General features: G+C 68.4%; 2 protein-coding genes across 5 annotated transcripts; one reads left to right on the forward strand and one right to left on the reverse strand.

The window, feature by feature from the left end:
* Window positions 1-766: 766 nt before the first annotated feature.
* PRR7 (proline rich 7, synaptic) lies at window positions 767-5,448 on the forward strand. Of its 2 annotated transcripts, none has more exons than XM_061456713.1 (3): window positions 767-1,032; window positions 4,462-4,664; window positions 4,764-5,448. In XM_061456713.1, the coding sequence occupies exons 1-3, from the start codon at window positions 910-912 to the stop codon at window positions 5,176-5,178; spliced, it is 741 nt and encodes a 246-aa protein (XP_061312697.1). In that variant the 5' UTR covers window positions 767-909; the 3' UTR covers window positions 5,179-5,448. The 2 variants fall into 2 exon arrangements, with proteins under 2 accessions (XP_061312697.1, XP_061312698.1); XM_061456714.1 differs by lacking the exon at window positions 767-1,032 and adding an exon at window positions 2,303-2,324 and having other exon boundaries at window positions 4,025-4,664; window positions 4,790-5,448.
* A 332-nt stretch (window positions 5,449-5,780) lies between these two features.
* On the reverse strand, window positions 5,781-16,426 carry DBN1 (drebrin 1). Of its 3 annotated transcripts, XM_061456705.1 has the most exons (15): window positions 16,219-16,426; window positions 12,200-12,255; window positions 11,994-12,106; window positions 11,765-11,839; window positions 11,539-11,685; window positions 11,286-11,363; window positions 11,037-11,188; window positions 10,604-10,667; window positions 10,418-10,477; window positions 10,187-10,301; window positions 8,944-9,081; window positions 7,993-8,124; window positions 6,516-7,081; window positions 6,335-6,437; window positions 5,781-6,246 (listed from the first exon to the last, which is right to left on the reverse strand). In XM_061456705.1, the coding sequence occupies exons 1-15, from the start codon at window positions 16,302-16,304 to the stop codon at window positions 6,176-6,178; spliced, it is 1,956 nt and encodes a 651-aa protein (XP_061312689.1). In that variant the 5' UTR covers window positions 16,305-16,426; the 3' UTR covers window positions 5,781-6,175. The 3 variants fall into 3 exon arrangements, with proteins under 3 accessions (XP_061312689.1, XP_061312690.1, XP_061312692.1); XM_061456706.1 differs by lacking the exon at window positions 8,944-9,081 and having other exon boundaries at window positions 16,219-16,425; XM_061456708.1 differs by lacking the exons at window positions 7,993-8,124; window positions 8,944-9,081 and having other exon boundaries at window positions 16,219-16,425.
* Window positions 16,427-17,930: the final 1,504 nt, after the last annotated feature.

Raw genomic sequence — 17,930 nt, forward strand, 5'->3', positions numbered from 1 at the left:
CCTCATGCGCAGCGCGGGGGGGTTGCATGCAGCTGCACAGGGATGAGAATAGCAAGTGCGGCTGGGTAGCTAGGGAACAGTTGCTATGGGAGCAGGCCGAGGAGGAGTTCTCACACTCGGAGGGGGCATCTTGGGGTAAAATCCAGGAATTTTCTGCAGCCATGGAAGGAGAGCAGGCAGGGATGGGGGATGGGGCTGCCTGGGGGTTGCTGCTCCCACCACACCAGCCAGGGATGTGGTGCCGCCCTGCCGGCACTGCTGGGGCTGTGGCACCCGGGTCCTGGGGTCACCAGTGTGTTAGTGGTGTCTGTCACCCCGCCAGCGTGGCTGTGCGGGAAGGGCTGGGCTCTGGGGCAGCCTCAGCCTTGAGCAGGGCAGGGAGGGGGTCCTGCCTGTCTCCAGCTCTCCCCCTGCCCAGTGCTGTCCCAGTCCCAACATTTGGGGTGTGCCTCATCCACATCCCTGTCTTGAGGGGAGGGGAGAGAGCAGGTTGTGGGTCACGGGGTGCTGGTGTATGGCTGGAGCTGTGCCCCACGGGCACGGCAGCTCCTGACGGAGCTCTGAGTGGGCGCTAGGGCGCTGTGGGTCCGGGGTGCTGAGTCTCTAGCCGTGGGGCTGTGGCAGCAGCGCCGGCACACGATTTTCAGGGGTGAAGGATGCTCTCAGCTGTTGCCTGGGCAACGGCTCCTCCTCCAGCCCACCATGTGGCTCGGGGAGCGCTCCCCCGCCTGCCTCCCCCCGCCGCCGTGGGGAAGGGGAAGGCAGCTCCCGGCCCCCGGCGCTGGCGGGGCCGGAGGCCTGCCCCCCCCCCCGCCCTCCATCGCCCTGGCCTGACGATGCCAGAGGGCCCCGCCGTGCCCCCCGCCTCTGCGTTACCCCCGCCCCGAAGGAGCACCCGAGCCCCCCTGCATGGCCGCAGCCCCCTGCCCGCCGAGGGTGCTGCTCGGGCACCCCCACAACCGTCGAGCCGGCTCTGCCGGGCGGCCGCGGCCACGCTTTGAGGTCCGATCGCAGGAGGCGAGTTTTGACAAGGTGAGTCGGAGCCGGGGCCAAGGGGGCCGGGGGAGGCATGGCCACCACGGCCCTGCTCCGAGCGAGGTGGCGGGGCTTGGCCGGCTGCCGCAGCCGTTCTCCCTACCCGTGCGGGCGCCCGGCGGCCCCGGGTCGTCCCCTGGCTGGGATGGAGGAAGTCCTTCCGGCCCGGCCCCGGCAGAACAATGCGCCGTGTGTGCGGCCGTCACCCTGCCCACGGGGAGGAAGCAGCGGCGGGGTCACAGCCTGCGTGGGGGCCCACACCCGGTCACCCCCCCCCCCCCCCGGCTTCTGGCACGGCTCTGCCCTGTCACCGGGGTGCCCCAGGGTGCAGCGGATGGGGAGCGGGGCTCTTTTGCCCCGTCCCAAGGAGCCTGGGGAGGTTTCCCATGGGGACCGTGACCACCAGCCTTGGGCGCAGCAGAGAAGAGCTGGTGACGGCCCCGATGGCAAATGGGCGGGGGAGCCCCAGCGCACAAGGACACGAAGCCAGTGAGGGGTCTACTCCGGGAGCAGGGGCAGCTCGGGGTACCCCCAGGGCAGGCTCCTGTGTCACCCAGTGCCACCGCTGTCCCTCGCTGTCCTCGGGGCCAGGCTCGCCTCCTGCCCCGCACAGCCGTGAGCCCCGCTGCAGTGAGGGCTGTCAAGGTCTCGTGAGCGGCTAAACTGCCCCTGTCACTGTCCCTGCGCTGGCCGCCACCCCCGGGGAGCCCGTGCCTGTCACCCAAGGAGGCTGCGGCTGGCACCGGGGCAGTGGGTGGCTGGCATCCCCCGGCATCCCCCAACCACCTCCCGGGCGAGTGCAGGGCCAGCGGATGAGGGAGCCCGTGGCATCACCCCGTGGAGCATCACCCCACCCGGACCGTGGGGCCGTCACCCGGGAGACATCCCCGATCCCCGCCCTGTGGGTCTCCCGCGGTCACCCGCGGGGATGCCACGGCCCTCACGCCACCGGTACCCCGCGGCCGTTCCCCGGGGGAGAGGAAGGGGATTCCCATGGTAGTGCCCGTAGCCCCCGCTCGCCGGCGGGTCCCGGGGTGGGGGTGCGAGGGGTCCGCCGGGTCCCTCCCCGAGCCGAGGGCGGGGCGGAGCGGCGGGGCGGGAGCCCGGGCGGGGCGGCGCGCGGCGGCGGCGCGGGAGCGCTCACCGGAGACAAAGGCAGCGCCGGGAGGCGGCGGCGGCGCCGCGCATCGGGCGCGCACCGGGCCCCTTCCTTTCCCCCCGCTCCCCCTCCCGCCGCCGCCACCCTATGGAGCCGCCGCCCGCCGCTTGAGCCACGTGCGCCGCCGCCGGTAACGGGAGCCGCGGAGGGAGCGGGCGCGACGCCTCCGCCTGTTGCGCGGCGCGGAGGCAGCGGGGCCGGGGCGGGGGCGCGCGGGACAGCCGGCACCGGCAAGCGGCGGCCAGGGCCGAGGCGCGCGGCGCGTAGCAGGGCGCGCGGCTCCGGTCCGTGCCCGCCGGGAGCGCGCTCCGGCGGAGGAAGAGGAGGAGGAGGATGAGGATGAGGAGGGGGCTGCCGCGCCCGGCGCTGGGAGCGGGGAGGTCCCCGCCGGGGGGTGTCCCCCTGCCGCCGGAGGCGCCGGGCGGGCAGCGGGGCCCAGGCCGCGGCCGGGGGCAGCGGGGCGGCCCGGTGGCTGCTCCCAACCGGGCAGCCGGTCCTTTCCCCCACCGGTGTGGGTGTCTCCCAGCCCGGCCCCGCTCCTCACGCAGCCCGCACGGCCCAGGCAGCCCCGCTCCCCCCAGATGCAAACGCCCCCGGTCTCCAGGCGCCGTCAGTACTCCCCTCCCCGCCATCATTCCCGGTGTTCCTCTGGCAGCCCTCCCGGTGCTCGACCCGCGGCCCTTCCCACACGGTGCCCCCGGGGACACCCAGGCTGCCGGTGGGAACCCTGTTGGCACCGGCGGGCTCTGCCCGCACCGAGCTGGCCTTGGCCAGGCAGTGATGTCAGCTTGGGGAGCCCCAGAAAAGGGGCACCCCCTCCCCAGGCACTGACATCCCGACACTGCCCCTGTCCCTGCTTCCGTGCGATGAAGCAGCCTCTGCTGTCCACCACTGCCCGCAGAGCATGGCCAGAGCTCCCGGCCTCTTCCTTCCCTCATCCCTCCTTCCGGCTGGGCTCAGCCCTCTGGCCCCGCTGGCCCTTCCCTCTGCCCCCCCAGCCCCCTGGCACCCGGTGGCCCTGCCATGGTCACCTCGATCTTGCCCCATGAGCTGATAGGGACCTTTTTGCCAAGCAGAGGCACGTGGAAGCGATGATGCCACCGTGGTCCTTCTGCCTTCAGCCACCAGCCCTTCAGCATTCACCCATCTCCCCATGGGCAGGGCAGTTTTCTCCCATGCCATAATTCTCACGTATGCTTACATGCCTATCTGTGAACACCCATGGGTGGTGCTCCCCACTCGATGTGCATGTTCCCCCCAGTCCCTGGGATGCGCTGTTTGGTGCCTGGCTGGACATAACCAAACTGTCACCCTGCCTAAAGGCAGTGACCTGACAGGGGTGACAGTTCCCATTGCCCTGCATCACCGAGTCAAGGTGCCACCATCCCCTGAGCCTCTTTGGTGGCCGCGAGGCCAGTGATGGCCGCAGTGCACGTGTTCCTGCGAGCGCCACGTGCCGCAGGCAGCCGGCAGCTCTGCGCGTCCCTCCTCCTCCTCCTCTTCCTCAGGCACCCCGGGGCTCCCTGCTGGCAGCACAGGGGGCTGAGCTGCCCGGGCTCTGCAGCCGATGTGGGGTGCACTGGGTGGGCAGGAGCGGGGGACACCAGCGGACACCCCCTGGCATTGAAGGTGTCGGTGCTGTGGTGACCACAGCACCCGTGTTGCTCCCCGGGGGTGCCCGCCAGTGCCGTGGCGGGGAGCTGGGGTTGGGTGCGGGTTTGCCGCCGTGGGGGCAACTGCGGGGGTGCACGTAGGGCTCCCCGCCGATCGCCATGGGAACGCGGCGGCCGCGTGCCTGCCACACTCACACTCGCGTCTGTCTCGTTGCAGGGCCCCCTCCCCAGCGGTCCCCTCCCAGCGATGGGCAGCGGGACCCCGCCGGCCCCAGCCCCCCGCCGCCCGCCCCGCCGGCCCCCAGCCCCACCGCCCGCCCAGCGCACCCAGGCCTGACCCACCTGCTCCAGCCCCCCCCGGCTCCATGGCGAGGACGGACCCCTGACGGCGGGCGCCCGCGGGCCGGAGGAGACGCCGCCGGGCACGGCCCGGGGAGATGCCCTCGGTAGCCCTGGCAGCATCGGGTCCTGCCCTGGCCCTGCGGCTGCCCTGAGCATCCCGTCCCCCACCCCGAGGGCAGGGAGAGGCTGTGGCCTCCCCCCGGGACCGGCAGCCAAGATGGTGATGTCCCAGGGCACCTACACCTTCCTCACCTGCTTCGCGGGCTTCTGGCTCATCTGGGGCCTCATCGTGCTGCTGTGCTGCTTCTGCAGCTACCTGCGGCGGCGGGTGAAACGGCAGCAGGAGGAGCGGCTGCGGGAGCAGAGCCTACGTGCGCTGGAGCTGGAGCCGCTGCACTACGAGGGTTATGGGGGCAGCCCCCCCGGCATCGCCATTCCCCACCGCCTGCGCCTCGAGCCCCACCATCATCACCCCCACCACATCCCTCCCCCCCGGCCCTGGAGCTGCCGGCACGGTAAGGAGCAGGGAGGAGATGTCGGCGCAGCGTGCGCTTCTCCCTGGTGTTGGGGGGGGATACGGCAGGAGAAGCGGGGCGCAGCACTGATGGCAGCAGGGGTCCGGGGGGGCTTTGCCTTGCAGAGTCAGACCTGTCAAAGCCGCCGTGTTACGAGGAAGCGCTGCTGATGGCGGAGCCCCCCCCACCATACAGCGAGGTGCTGATGGACACACGGGGGCTCTACCGCAAAATCAACGCCCCATTCCTGAGCCACGAGCGGCTGGAGAAGCAGGAGCAGCCCCCCAGCTACAAACCCCTTTTCCTGGATGCCGGCTACGGCTCCTCACTGCACCTGCCCCGCTCGGCCAGCCCCGGCCCTGCCTGCCCGGACCTCTACCTGCAGGCAGAGTGCTCCCCTCGCATGTTTCCCAGCTGGACGGACTCGGAGCTCAGCAGCAGGGACACCTACGAGCCGGGACCCTGGCACCTCCCGGTCTCCATGCCCCTCTTCGGCAGGACTACCGCTGTCTAACAGCGGCACCGGGGGACCCCCGGACCTTACTGCGGGTGCCCCTCCGGCACTGGAGGAGGAGGGGGCATGGGAATTTGGGTTCGGTTGCCCCCATCACCCCGGGGACACCCGCCCTGGCGTGGGCCATCGCCGCCGGCGCGGAAGGGGCTGGTTCCCCGCCTGGCCCCTGCTGCACCCCCCCCCGGCCGGGGGCTCTGGGGACCCGGACTCTGCTCTTGTTTCTTAACTTTTTCGTTTGTTACAGTTTGAGAATAAAAGTTTGTGGCTCGGGTTTGGCTCCTGGCGTTGAGGGGATCCCCCCAGCCCTCCCTGCACCCTCCCCCAGCAGGCTGCAGCCCCCATGGGAGTCTCTTTATTTATTAACAGACATGAGCACACCGCCGGTACAGAACTTGTGCTTTCCAAAAACAGTCACCGGGAATGGGGAAAGGGATAGGGAATGGGGGGGAGGGGCTCCCAGCAAGGAAAGAAGTGGGGGGGTGAAATCCCCACACCAGCTCCCTGCTGGGGTTTGGGTTGGGGGGGGGGGGCCACTGCTGGCCGCAGCCTCGCTCGGTCAGGTCACTTTATTGCCATATTCATCCATTATTAGTATTATTCCTTTTTGCTTTTAACTCGTGCAAAGTACTGGGGACTCCCTGGGGGGGGGGGGGCACGAAGAGAACGAGGACCCTGTCCCATAGCTGGGCAAGGGATGCGAGCGTGTGTCATGTCCCCCCCCTCCAAAGGGGCGCTGGGGCAGCGGGGGGGGGGGGAGCTGCTAATGGGGAGCTGGGGGCTGACACGGCTCCTACCGACAACTTAAAAAAGAGAGGGGATGGGGGGGCTGCAAAAGATGCCCCGGGGTGGGGGTGCAGCGGGGGGGCCCCCACCCGGAGGCCTCAGCCTGTGGGGCCCCAGCGGGGTAATGGGGGGGTCCAGGCCCCCAGCTGTGACCCCCCCCCCATGCCCCGCGCCGGCCGGGGCAAGCTGCGGGTGCCGGCAGCGGGACCCGGGCTTACAGACCCCCCCCGAAGCTCTCCTCCTCCTCAGGCAGGGGGTCCGTGTCCCAGCATGTGATGTCAATCTCTGGGGGGACAAGGTGGGGGGGGTCAGCATGGCGGGGATGTCCAATAGAGGGATGGACAATCCCCCCATGTTCCCCGTCCCCACTCACCTGGGGGCTTGTTGTAGAAGACAGGCTGGGGGGCTTTGGCCGATGGCTCCTCGGGGGGGGGCACCTCCTCCTCTTGGGACTGGCTAAAGTAGCCCTCGCTGGCCTGGGGTGGGGGCAATGGTCAGGACGCCCCCCATCCACCCCATCACCCCACCACCACCTCCCCGCTGTCAATGCTCACCTGCTCCCCACGACCCGGCGTCCCATCCTTGGGGGCCATCTCCCCGTTGGTGATGGGGGGGGTCTCTCGGCCCGGGACATCCTCCTGGGGGGCACTCTGGCAGCCGAGCCCCCCGGGCTGGGGCCCCCCCCCACCGGCTGCCTCCTCCTCTTCTTCCTCCTCCTCCTGCTCCACATCGCAGAAGGTGGCGGGGGGCTCAGGCAGCTCATCCAGGCTGAGCAGGGGCCCCTCGTCGGGCAGTGCGGCCGGGGGTCCCTCGGGGACAGGGGCAGCAGGCAGGGGCCAGGCCGCCGGGGGGGCAGCCCCGTCGCTCTGCCACAGGTCGATGAGGCTCTCGGGGTTGGGGGTCCCCCCAGGCTGGGGTTCGGTGGCCGTGGGTGGCGGGGAGGGCTCAGCGGGCTCCAGGGTCACCAGGTCCCCCAGGATGTCACCCCCTGCTGTCCACACCGGCCTGGGGCTGGGCTCGTCCCCGGGGGGCTCGGCAGCCTTGTCCTCCGGCCCCGGGAAGGGCCAGTGCTGCTCGGGGGTGGCTGGCTCGGCCTCCTGGGTGCTGGGGCTGGGGGTGTCTGCAAGGGGGGCAACAGCAGTCAGTGGGGGCAGCCCCCTTATCCAGGGCTCAGGGACACCCAGGGAAAGGGCTGCACTTGGGAGAGGGGTTTGTGTGGTTGCAGCAGAGAGATGCTGCGGGGATGGGTGGGAGTGGGTGGGCAAGGAGGGGACCCATGGCATGCACCAGGAGACCAGGGATGGAGAGAACATGGTGCGGGGCAAGGCGATCCCTTGGGGGGTGACTCGGCCCTACTTGGGTGGGGGGGAGTAGCTGGGAAGGTCAGGGAATGTGGAGGAGACAGGGAGAGGTGCATTGGAAGGACACATAAGAGAAAGCTGGGATGCACCAGAGGGTGCAAAGGGGCCAATGGGGACAGAGCAGGGACACATGGAGACTGCAGCATAATTGGCTGGGACGCATTAGGGATGCAGTGGGATAGTGGGGATGCATGGAAGGAAGCAGCAACGCTGGTGGGGATGGCAGATAGGGCAAAGTCGCATTGGGGGATGGAGCAGAGACAGTGGGAGCTGCACTGGGGTGATGCAGACATGGTGGGGATGTTTGGCGCAGGGAATGCACTGGCAATAGCAGGGATGCACTGGAGATGGGAAATGCAGGGGTGGGGTACAGCAGAGACAGCAGGGATGCACTGGTGTTAGCAAATGCACTGGAGACAGCAGGGATGCAACAATGACGGCGGAGCACTGGGTGGGGGGAATCAGCAGAGACGGCGGGGATGCACCGGTGCGGAGCAGCGGATACGGCGGGGATGTGCTGGGGACACAGCAGAGCCGGCGGGGCAGGGGTCTATCGAGGGATGCAAACAGGACAGCACGGATGCACAATGCCATGCAAGGGAGGGTGGCGGGGCTGCAGCAGGGGCTGCGCTGCGGGGATGAGCCCGGGCAGTGCCAGCCCTGCGCCCACCTTTGGGCGCTGCTGGTGTGTCGTCACCCGGCACGCGGGTGCCCGGCGTGCCCAGCGGCGTGGCGGCAGGGCTGCGCTCGCAGGGGCTGCAGCCCGCTGCCGAGGCCTTGCGGTACGCGTCCGACTGGCTGCCTGCAGACAAGGGAGACGGGGGGTGTATGTGGGGGTGCGCACACAGGCAGGGGACCAGCCCCCCAGCACTGCCCCTGCTCCTGCCCCACGCCAACCATGATCTGTCAAACACGTCACCACATACCTGCCACTGCATCCTGCACTGGCGGGGCAGAGGCACCCATGGGTGCAACAACCATCATGTGCCCTTCCAGGCATGCCCACTGGCCCCACGCAGCCACAGACCCCACATCTGCCAGGTATGGGCACAGGCAGCCCCATATATGCCATGGCGCACACCCGCCTTGCCCACACATCACCCTGCTGGGCCCTGGCACTGCCCAGCCCCTTCAGGCACAACTCTGTGCCCTGCCATCCCTGGCTAGTGGGGGGGACAGTCCCACACGGCCCCAGGCACCATCCAGCCCCTTCTGCCCCATGGGCACAGCCTTTTCCATACCTGCACTGCCTTATGGACACAGTCCTACGTGTTCCAGGGCACAGCCTGCTCCATCCCCACCTGCCCCATGGGCACGGCGTGCCCCATGGGTACAGCTCTGCCCTGTCCCCATCTGTCCCACAGACACAGCCTGCCTGGTGTCCCCTTCCCATACCACGGGCACAAGCTGCCCCACAGGCACAGCCTGCTGCATCCTCCCACCCCAGGGGCACAGCACCCGCCATGGGGCCAGCCCCAGCTGAGGTGTGTAGGGTGCCCATGGGAGCGGCGCTGCCTCTGCTGTCGGTTCCATGTGCTGTGGGGCTGGGGTGGGCTGTGGGGCAGCCGCCCGCGGTGCGGCCCCCCCGAAGCTGCATGCCCAGGGTCTCCCAGCTACCTACATGGAAAGAAAGAGGAGAGATTTGGGGTGCGGTGGCAGGTGATATAGGGGAAGGGGGTCCGCGGGGGGGAGGAGGATGAGGAGGAAGAGGAAGGCGGCCCACTGTCAGCTGTCTTTATGAAAGGACAGTGCAGACGACCTGTGAGAGAAAGACAGACAGACAGACAGACGGACGGAGAGAGAAGAGAGAGCAAAGAGATGGGTCAGTCCCTGCTCGGCGCAGCCATGGTGGGGCCGGGACACGGAGGCACCGGGATGGGAGGATGGCAGGACAGGAGGCAGCAGTGACAGCGGGGTGGGAGAATGGTGGGACAAGAGGATGGAAAGACAGCAGGACAGAAGAATGGAAGGTGATGCTGCAAGGCCATGTGGGAAGAGAGGCCAGGACACAGCCCTGGGACCAACTATCTGCTCAGGCACAGCACGAACTCACGGCACAATTGACGGCACAGCCCCACGGCACGGCCACAAAACACAGCCCATGGCACGACCCACGGCACAGACCCACGGCATTGCCCTGAGGAACAACTCCACAGCACAGCCCCACGGCACAGCCCATGGCACAGCCCATGGCATGACCCATGGCATGACCCCACAGCGAGAACACACATCACAGGCTTCCTCCAGCACAGCCCTATGGCACAGCACCCCAGCACGATCCCCAGCTCTGCGCAATGACATGGCCCCGTGGCCAAGGTGCTCACCAGGGCAGCCAGCCCCTACCCCAGAGCCACAAAGAGAGGCCCAGGGCTGGACCCCTCACTGTGGGGCAGCCCAGCCTCTCTATGGGTCACTCCCTGCCAGCCAGGAGCACACCAGGTGCCCCACTTACTCTCATAGCTGCCCCCATGGGATGAGCTCCCAAGCCACCCCGAACCCCAGCCGCACCGACCACGCTGCCAACGTGGCTGTCAGCACGGTGCCATGAAGGGTGAATGGACGACACCCAGCAAGGAGCAGGATGAGCCCCCCTTGCTGAAGACACTGACATCCAGCCCCTGCCAAGCTGCCCCGGCTGCAGGGGCCACATGAGGTGTGGTGGCAGTAGTGGTGATGGCGGCACAGCAGAGCAGAATGACACCCTGCCATCCTTGTGCCCATGGCACCCACAACCATGGCGCTGGGGACAGCAGAGGGGACACCCCCTCCCCACATCACAGATCCCCCCCCAGATCCCACACTCACCTGCTCCCCTGGGGGTCTCTGTGCCCCCCTGGTGCCCGCAGCCCCCCCCAGCCCCTCACCTGTCCTGTGGCTGCCCGGTGAGATGGCGTCGCTGCTGCCCGATGCCACCCGCTCCTGCTGCTTGAAGAAGTCCCGGGGGTTGTCGGGCCGCTGAGCGATGATGGCAGCAGCCTCCTGCGGGGACGGGGGGAGGCTGAGACCCAACACCCCCCAGGCACCCTCCACATGCTCTGGGCACCACTGGCTGGGGAGCGAGGTCCAGCACCGGGCACGGCTGACACCACACTCACCTCCACCTCCGACTCTGATTTCCTGAGCTGCTGCCTGTCGTCCTCCTCTTGCTGCTCCCCCTGCGGAGACACAGCGTCACCCCCAGCAACGGGATGCCCTGGGGACCCAGCTGGGAAAGGCCCTTCCCTGGGGGTGATGCCAGGCTGCGGCTCCAAGCCCGGCTCCATGCCCGCCACAGCACTTACGAAGATGGACTGCTCCTTCAGGCGCTGCCGGGCCTCCTCTGCCTCCATGCTCTGCTGCTTCCGCCTGCGACGGGGGCACAGGAGAGGGGCTGGGCACTAGCTCCTGCCAGCCCCTGCCCCAACCCCATCATGTAATAACAGACTGGTTTGGGTTAGAAAGGACCTCAAGATCATCCAGTCCCGTTCCCCCTGCCATGGGCAGGGATACGTCACACTAAACCAGGTCACCCAAGGCTCTGTCCAAGCTGGCCTTGAACACTGCCAGAGATGGGGAATTTACCACTTTTCTGGGCACCCTGTGCCAGTGCCTCGGCACCCTCAACGGGAACAACTTCTTCCCCTGAACAAGCACCCTTGCGCCCACCCAGACGCTCGCAGCCACCCCAGACACGCACATGCCCGCACACAAGCCCCACCGCAGCCCCCGCCGTGCCTGTGCTCCTCAATCTGCTCCTCGCGCTCCCGGTAGCGTCGCTCCCGCTCCTCCTGTTCCAGCCGCTCCTGCTCCATCCTCTCCTGCTCGAACCGCAGCCGGGCATCCAGAGCCTTTTTCCGCTCTTCCTCCTTGCGTAATTCCTCCTCTTTCTGGTGGGGGGGGGGATGAAGGACGGGGCTGCCCATCAGCCTGCCAGCAGCTCACCCCGCTCCCCAGGGGCTACCCTCTGCCTTCCCCATACCCCACCTTGGCCTGTTCCCAGAACTGCTCTCGGTTGAGCCGCTTCATCTCCACGGTGGCATCAGTTTTCTGGTACGTGGTGCCCTGGGACGGAGGAGAGGCGGGGGGGACGGAGGGGCTGGGATCAGCGAGGGGGGATATAACAGTAAGCGGCACAGGGGGTGACGGGCTGTGGCAGACAGGAGCCCCGGGCGGGAGGGATGCCCCCCGCCCGCTGCCATCGCCGCCACCATCGCCATTGCCTCCATGGGGACATTACCACGGGCTCGGTGTTCTCGTCCTCCCGCAGCCGCAGGCGGTGCAGCACTGGGCTGGAGACACGGGCCAGACCATTGGAGAGCCGCTGTCCGATGGCCCCGGGGTCGATGTCCTCCACGCTGCTGGCGTTGACGATGACATCCACGCCCTGGGGAGGGGGCAAAGCAGCCGTCAGGGACCAGGGTCCGTGCCCCGGCAGCATCATCCCCATTCCCAGCATCACCCACCTGGAAGAACTCGGCAATCTTGGCTACGTGGCTGGCGCAGGCGCATTTGCGGGCATCCGGCACGTCCTCACCTACCTATGGCAGGGATGGATGGCAGGGCGACCACCACGGGCAGTGGGACAGGGGGGTACTCGCATCCTCCCTGGCCTTGTACCCAGCAATGCCCCTGCCAACACTGTGGCTCTGGTGAGCACAGCACAGCCCCACCAGCACGGCCACCCTCACTCACCCAGTTGACGAGGACGTATTTGGGGAGCACGGCCTGGGGGTCCTTGACGCTGCAGAAGCCGTACATCACCTTCTGGATCTCAAAGTGGCCAGAGAGCTCCAGCAAACCTCCGCCTGGCACAGCACCATCAGCCTATGTCCATCCAGCACCAGGATGGGTGCCGGGGAAAAGGCTGGCAGAGCAGAGCTGTGGGGAGAGGAGCTTACCTCCTGATGCTGCCAGCTTCAGGTCATCGGAGCCATCCTCATATGTGTAGAGGGCCCTGGGGAAGCAGTGTGGGTCAGCCACAGCTGGGAGGAGCATGAGCCAGCCTACCACCTCCCCATCCTGATAACACTGAGGTCACTGGAATCCTGGAGGACTGCCCATGTGTCCCCAAGCTGCCACACAGCCACCCCAAACCCTTGTCCATCACCACTGTGAAGGGCCAGGCTGCCAGGGCTTTGGGCAGGGCCTATTCCCCCTCCCTGCAGGCAGGGTCCCCAGGTTGGGGACAGAAGGGTCACTTGGACACAGGGAACAGCTGGCAGCCGTGCGATGACACAAGCCACTGTGGCCTTGTGGCTCCTTGCATGTCTGCCCCTGTCCTCCCCCCACCCCTGCCAGCTACCAACCAGCTTTGGGGCCAGCCCCATGGCCTGGCAGGGAGCTTGGGGCCGCTCACGTGCTGGGCTGCGTGAGCTGCCAGCCCAGCAGGCACCAGGCCGGGGGAGGATGCCGGTGCACCAGCAGCAGCAAATCAATGTGCCGCCGGGGTGTGATGGGGCCGTCATGGAGACTGTTTCTTGGAAACCATTCCCAGCGGATGGGAAACCCCCTCTCGCTCCCACTGCACCCTGGCCAGCCCCCCCCGGGGCTCCATGGGGACCCCCACCAGCCTGCACCTCCCTAGGGGCATGCAGCCAGTTATAGAGGGGGGGAGAACACATGCCAAATTGGTCCAGGGCAGGTGGGCGAGGGGATGGATGTTGCTAGGCAACCAGCATCCTCCGTCGCCATAGCAACCCCCCCATCCCAGCTGGGATGCAGCTTGCCCTGATGACGAGGTGATTAGCGGAGGGGAGCGGGGGAGGCAGGCAGGCAGTGGGGATCTGCCGGGGCCTGGCAGGCACCCAAACCTCCTGCCACCGTCACACGCTGCACCCGGAAAGCTGGGGCTGCCCGTGCTGGACCCCCCCATCCCTGCACCAGGGCGGCTCTGCCCATCGGCATTCGGCTGGCGGCGCCTGTGCAGTGCTTGTTAGAGCACCAAAATCCCCTAGTGCCAAGTAGAGCCATGCTCACCCGGCTTCCAGCCACAGTCTGGGGGATGGGAACCTGGGGGTCGCTATGGGCAGAGCCACCCCCAAACCAGGGCCACGGCTGGACCCTGGGTGCTGGAGGACAAGGGGAAGGCAGGCGGGTGTGGAACACAAGTAGGGGGGCTTCCTCCACCTCCTGGCACCTACAGCCCTGAGCCCCTGGCAGCGAGCCGCAGATAATTGCACCAACAAGATTGACTTTAATCCGCACATCCCGATCCCGCTAATCGGCCGCCCCAGCCGGCGCCAGCTCCCGGCCTGGAGCCGGCAAAGCAGCTGCAAAGCGCCGTCTGTGATGCTGTGCTGGGGAAGGGCAAATGCAGCCCCAGCCCAGGACCTGCTGTGCTGTGGGCACCCACTGCTTGGTCTCTTCCCCCTGGGAACATGCAGGGTGGTAGCTGAGTGCAATGCTGCTGCCTGCACCCAGGGATGCTCCCAGCACAGCCGGGGCTTGCAGCAGAAACAAAGCCATGCCCAGAACACAGGCCAGCAGCATGGCCTGGCAGCACATCCAAGGACGGAGGATCCCAAGGTTTCCAGTCTGCAGGTGAGCAGGGCCAGCAGCATCCCCAGGGGTGTCCCAGGAACCCACAGCCCAACAGCATCCCCCCAGCAGCAGGAACCAGTCATGTCACAGCGGGTGCAGGCAGCATCCTACATCACTCACCCCCTTCCCTGGGCTTTAATCCCTCCACCCAACCCACACAAGCCCGTTCCCACCTCTGGTTTCCAGGCATGCAGATCACCAGAGGTGCTTGGTGCCTCCCAGGCAGGGTGGGCTCCCTATGGCTAGGGGATTCCAGTGAAGATCCTCCATCACCCCACCAAGGGGACAGTGGCCCCACTGTCCTGGCATGGCCCCATGGCTCACTGGAGCAGCACCCATGCAGCACTCGCAGCTGCCTGACCCCACGCTGTGGCTGGGGAGGGGTAGCATCGCCCCAGCCCGCCCACCCCAGCCCGGGCACATGTGTTTCCAATGTGGCTGGGAGCTCCAGGGAGTCGGCGTGCTCAGAAGGCAGCACCAAATTCCTTTCTGATCGAGTAATGGGCCCCAGCAGCCTCCGCGGGGCCGGGCAGGGGGAGGGGACGCTTGGACCCTCCAGGACCGGGCTGGAGCAGGGGGAATCCCGGACTAAACACAAGGATCTCAGGATAAACACAGGGATCCCAACTGGGCAAGAGCACAACATCCCTCGGCACCAACATAGGGCTGGGCTCCTGCACAGTGTCCTAACAGCCCCTGGCTCAGACACGCTGGGTCACCACCAGGGAGGATGGTCCCCGTCACCTTGACCAATACAGCTTCCCCAGCATCACCCCTCATCCCACACCGGGGCACTGGGCCCTGCAGTGGGGATGCTGCTCCCATCTGGCATCAAGTACCGGATACTCCCAGTGACCATGGGATGGATGGGCTGCGGATGATGGGGCAAGCTCAACACCGAGGATGGGGATGGCAGAGGCTCGCTGCCTGGATGGGGCTCAGTGCTGGAGGTGGGGGGGCCCAACCGGGAGGGGGGGGAGCCTAGCCCTGGCTCTTGCCTTCCCAGGAACCATTTCTGCTGCTCTCAGCAGCTTTGGCAGGGAGGGCTCGTTGCAGCAGATGCCGGGAAGCGATGTACCCAGGGCTGACAGCTGCCTCCTGGCCAGCACACACTGCGCTCCCCACAGTGCCCTTGGGCTGGCAGCAGGACTGTGGGGCTCCCCAGAGACCCGGGGCCGGGCAGGGGGTTGGACCCGCCCAGGTGCACAAAGCCCGGGGGGCTCCCAGACCCCATCTGTGTCCCAAGAGCAGGCACCCGGCTAGAGAGCAGCATGCACACCAGGTGCTGGATACTCCAAGCTGGGCAGTGGGTGCACCCAGAGTGGGTGGTGGGTGCACGGTTGGCATCCCCATCAGACATCAGCACTAGCAGCATGCATCCAGCACCCAGCTCTGCTCAGCGAGCTGCACCCCAGGATACCAGTAGCATCCCCCCCCCACTGCACAGCACAGGCACCCTGGGGGAGCAAGGAGAGGATCCCGGGTCAGACACCCCCAGCCAGCCCCACGGCACCCGGGTGGGGCTGGGAGATGTGGATGGGTGCTGGAGGACCAGGAGGGTGATGGGGAGATGCTCCCTGCGGGCTGCTGCACCGACTGCAGCGGTGCCTGGATCCTGCCGGGCCCCGGCGCCCGCAGCACAGGGTGCCCCGCACGGGGGGTGCAGGCAGGGCAGAGCAGCGCGGGGGTCCCGCCGGGGAAGGGCCCCCTCGTCCCGAGCCAGCAGCACATCACCGCGGTGGGGCAGTCCCGGCCCGATGCACCGCGGCCCCGCGGGGATGGAGCACCCCGGGAGCTTGGGGTACCGCGGAAAGCGGGACCGGGGTGGGGGGGGGATGCCTGGTGTCCTGGCGGCCGCAGGCCTCGCTCCGCCGGGCAGAGGGAACCGCGATCTCCCCCTTCCCCTGGCGCCCCTGCCCGCGGCTCCGGCTCCAGACAATGGCGAGGGACCCGGGGCCGGGCCCAGCACCGGGGGCACCGCCGGGCCCGCACCGCCGTGCGCGGATGCTCTGCTCCCCGCGCTCGCTGCCCGGCGGGAGGTCGGGCCGTGCCGCGGGCTCCCGGAGGCGGCGGGTCCCGCGCTCGCACGTGCCGGCCCGGCGCAGACAAAGCGGAGACCGCGCCCCGGGCCGGTGCGGCCGCAGCGGCGGGCAGGTGCGGGCACCGGGGGCCGCGGGCCGGGCACACCGCTCCGCAACCCCCCCCCCCCCCCCCGCCGCCCCGCCCGCCTTTGTGTGCCGGGGCTGCCGGCACCGCGGGCCCGGGGCGGCGGGAGGCGCAGCGCGGGGCGCGGCCGGTGATACCGGGCGGCTCCGTGCACAAAGGGCGGCGGCGGCGGCGGGGACAAAGGGGCGGCGGCGGCGGCGGGCGCGCTCACCAGTCGGTGGGGCTGTCCTCGCCGATCACGTCCTGGTAGGAGGCGAGCAGCTCCAGGCGGTGCGCCGCGAAGCCGACGCCAGCCATGGCGGGGCCGGGATGCTGCCGGGGGGACCGGAGGGACCGGCCGCCTGCCCGCCTCCGAGACACTGCCGCAGCGGCCGGGCGGAGGGGCGAGCGGCGGGGAGGCTCCGCCCGCCGCCGCGCCCGGTCCTAGCGCCGCGAACGGCGGCCCCCCCCTCTCCGCCCCCCCACCCCCCAGCCCGGCCCCCGCCCGGCCCCGCCGCGCCCCCGGGGCACCTCCGGGGCACACCGCGGGCCGCGCCGCCGGGCACCGCACCTCGCCCTCGGGGGTGCGGGCAGCACCCACCCGCCCCGGGGTGCTCCCGCACGCGGCTCGGCCCCGGGATCCTGCACCCCAGGGACCCGCAGCCTGCGCTCTGCTCCGACCCCGCCACCAGCGACTCTGAACCAGGAGAGCCGCAGCGCGGCTCAGCTCCCCGCCGGGACCCTGCGCCCGCGGTGTTTGACTCTGGGCTCTCCTCCACCCTGGGGACTGGTGCCCTGTGCTACCCCTCCCGAGGACCTTGCAACCTGGGGACCTCCTGCTCCTCTGCACACCCGCCCCTCCTCTGCCCCATGTCCCCCCACCCTAGGGGCACTGGGAATCCTATGCCCTCAGCTACCCTCTGCCCCTGTGCCCTGAGGTTTCCTCTCCAAGGATGTGGCACTGTGGGCTCTACCCCATGGACCCAGCCATGCCCTCGCTCTGCACAGGGTATCAGTGGGCAAAGCCACTGTGGGGGCCCCTTTGCCACCCACCTTCCCTCCCCATCTCTGAGTACGATGGTGCCTTTTCCAGGAGGTTTTGCCTCCCCATGAACCCATAAAGCTGCTCGTGCACGGACCTTGCAGGGCTCTGTGAGGGCTCCCGGCAGGGTCTACATGCTCCTGCCAGGCAGGCAGCATTGTTGTTAACCCCCCCCCCCCACCGACCCCTAGCACTGCCCACATCCCAGCCCAGAGCCGTGCTGAAGGGGTCTCTGTGCTGGAGTGGCAGAGGGGAGTGTACGGGGACTGATCCCCACAAGCTGGGGCCGATGCTGGTGTGGCCCTTCCCAAACCAAGCCCTTCAGAGCTGCCTGTGGCTGAGCCCCCCATAGTCAGTGGAATAGGGGACGGGGTGCGACGGGCCCTGCCTGCTCCCCCCACACCCGGCTCCCACCAGCATTTCGGAGCCAGGCCGGAGCTGGAGCACGCCCTCAGAGGCTGCAGGAGTGTGTGAGCAGCTGTGGAGCAGCTGCCGGGGCCAGCGCAAGGGCCAGGGCTGCAGCAGGCACCCTGCAAGCAACTCTGCTGCCATTGGGGTTGATGTGGTGAGACCCCAACTTAGGACATGATGGGTGCCCTGAGCCTGCTGCCAGGCTTTGTTCTCGGAGCAGCGGCAGCAGCCCCTCCTCAGGCTCCACCTCCGTATCCCACCCGAGACCCTCCTTCCGCTGCCTGAGCGCAAGCCTCTCGCATGGCGCACGGAGTTGGGAGGCAAGAGCTGCTCTCGGCAAAGCACAGAAGCACATTGGGTGGTCGAGGTGTCATCAGTAGGAGTCAGAGGCAACAGGGCACCAAGCAGAAGGGGCTGAGCCCCCAGTGGATGCGTGCCTTGCAGTGGCACAAAGGAGAGGCAGGCTGTGGCCCTGCCTCCACTCCAAGGTC

This window comes from Pezoporus flaviventris, unplaced genomic scaffold (genome assembly GCF_033815535.1).
Source record: "Pezoporus flaviventris isolate CSIRO_AGI_PZ_B2104156 unplaced genomic scaffold, CSIRO_AGI_Pfla_v1 ptg000023l, whole genome shotgun sequence".
Classification (NCBI taxonomy): domain Eukaryota; kingdom Metazoa; phylum Chordata; class Aves; order Psittaciformes; family Psittacidae; genus Pezoporus; species Pezoporus flaviventris.

What these genes read in the sequence shown, in the direction of transcription:
- PRR7 (XM_061456713.1), top strand. Translation starts at nt 910, where the DNA reads ATGGCCGCAGCCCCCTGCCCGCCGAGGGTGCTGCTCGGGCACCCCCAC. An exon ending in AGGAGGCGAGTTTTGACAAG is followed by an intron (nt 1,033 to 4,461) that starts GTGAGTCGGAGC and finishes CTGCTTCTGCAG; the next exon opens with CTACCTGCGGCGGCGGGTGA. An exon ending in GCCCTGGAGCTGCCGGCACG is followed by an intron (nt 4,665 to 4,763) that starts GTAAGGAGCAGG and finishes TGATGGCAGCAG; the next exon opens with GGGTCCGGGGGGGCTTTGCC.
- DBN1 (XM_061456705.1), bottom strand. Translation starts at nt 16,304, where the DNA reads ATGGCTGGCGTCGGCTTCGCGGCGCACCGCCTGGAGCTGCTCGCCTCC. An exon ending in ACGAGAACACCGAGCCCGTG is followed by an intron (nt 11,364 to 11,538) that starts GTAATGTCCCCA and finishes CCTCCGTCCCAG; the next exon opens with GGCACCACGTACCAGAAAAC. An exon ending in TGAAGGAGCAGTCCATCTTC is followed by an intron (nt 10,478 to 10,603) that starts GTAAGTGCTGTG and finishes GTGTCTCCGCAG; the next exon opens with GGGGAGCAGCAAGAGGAGGA.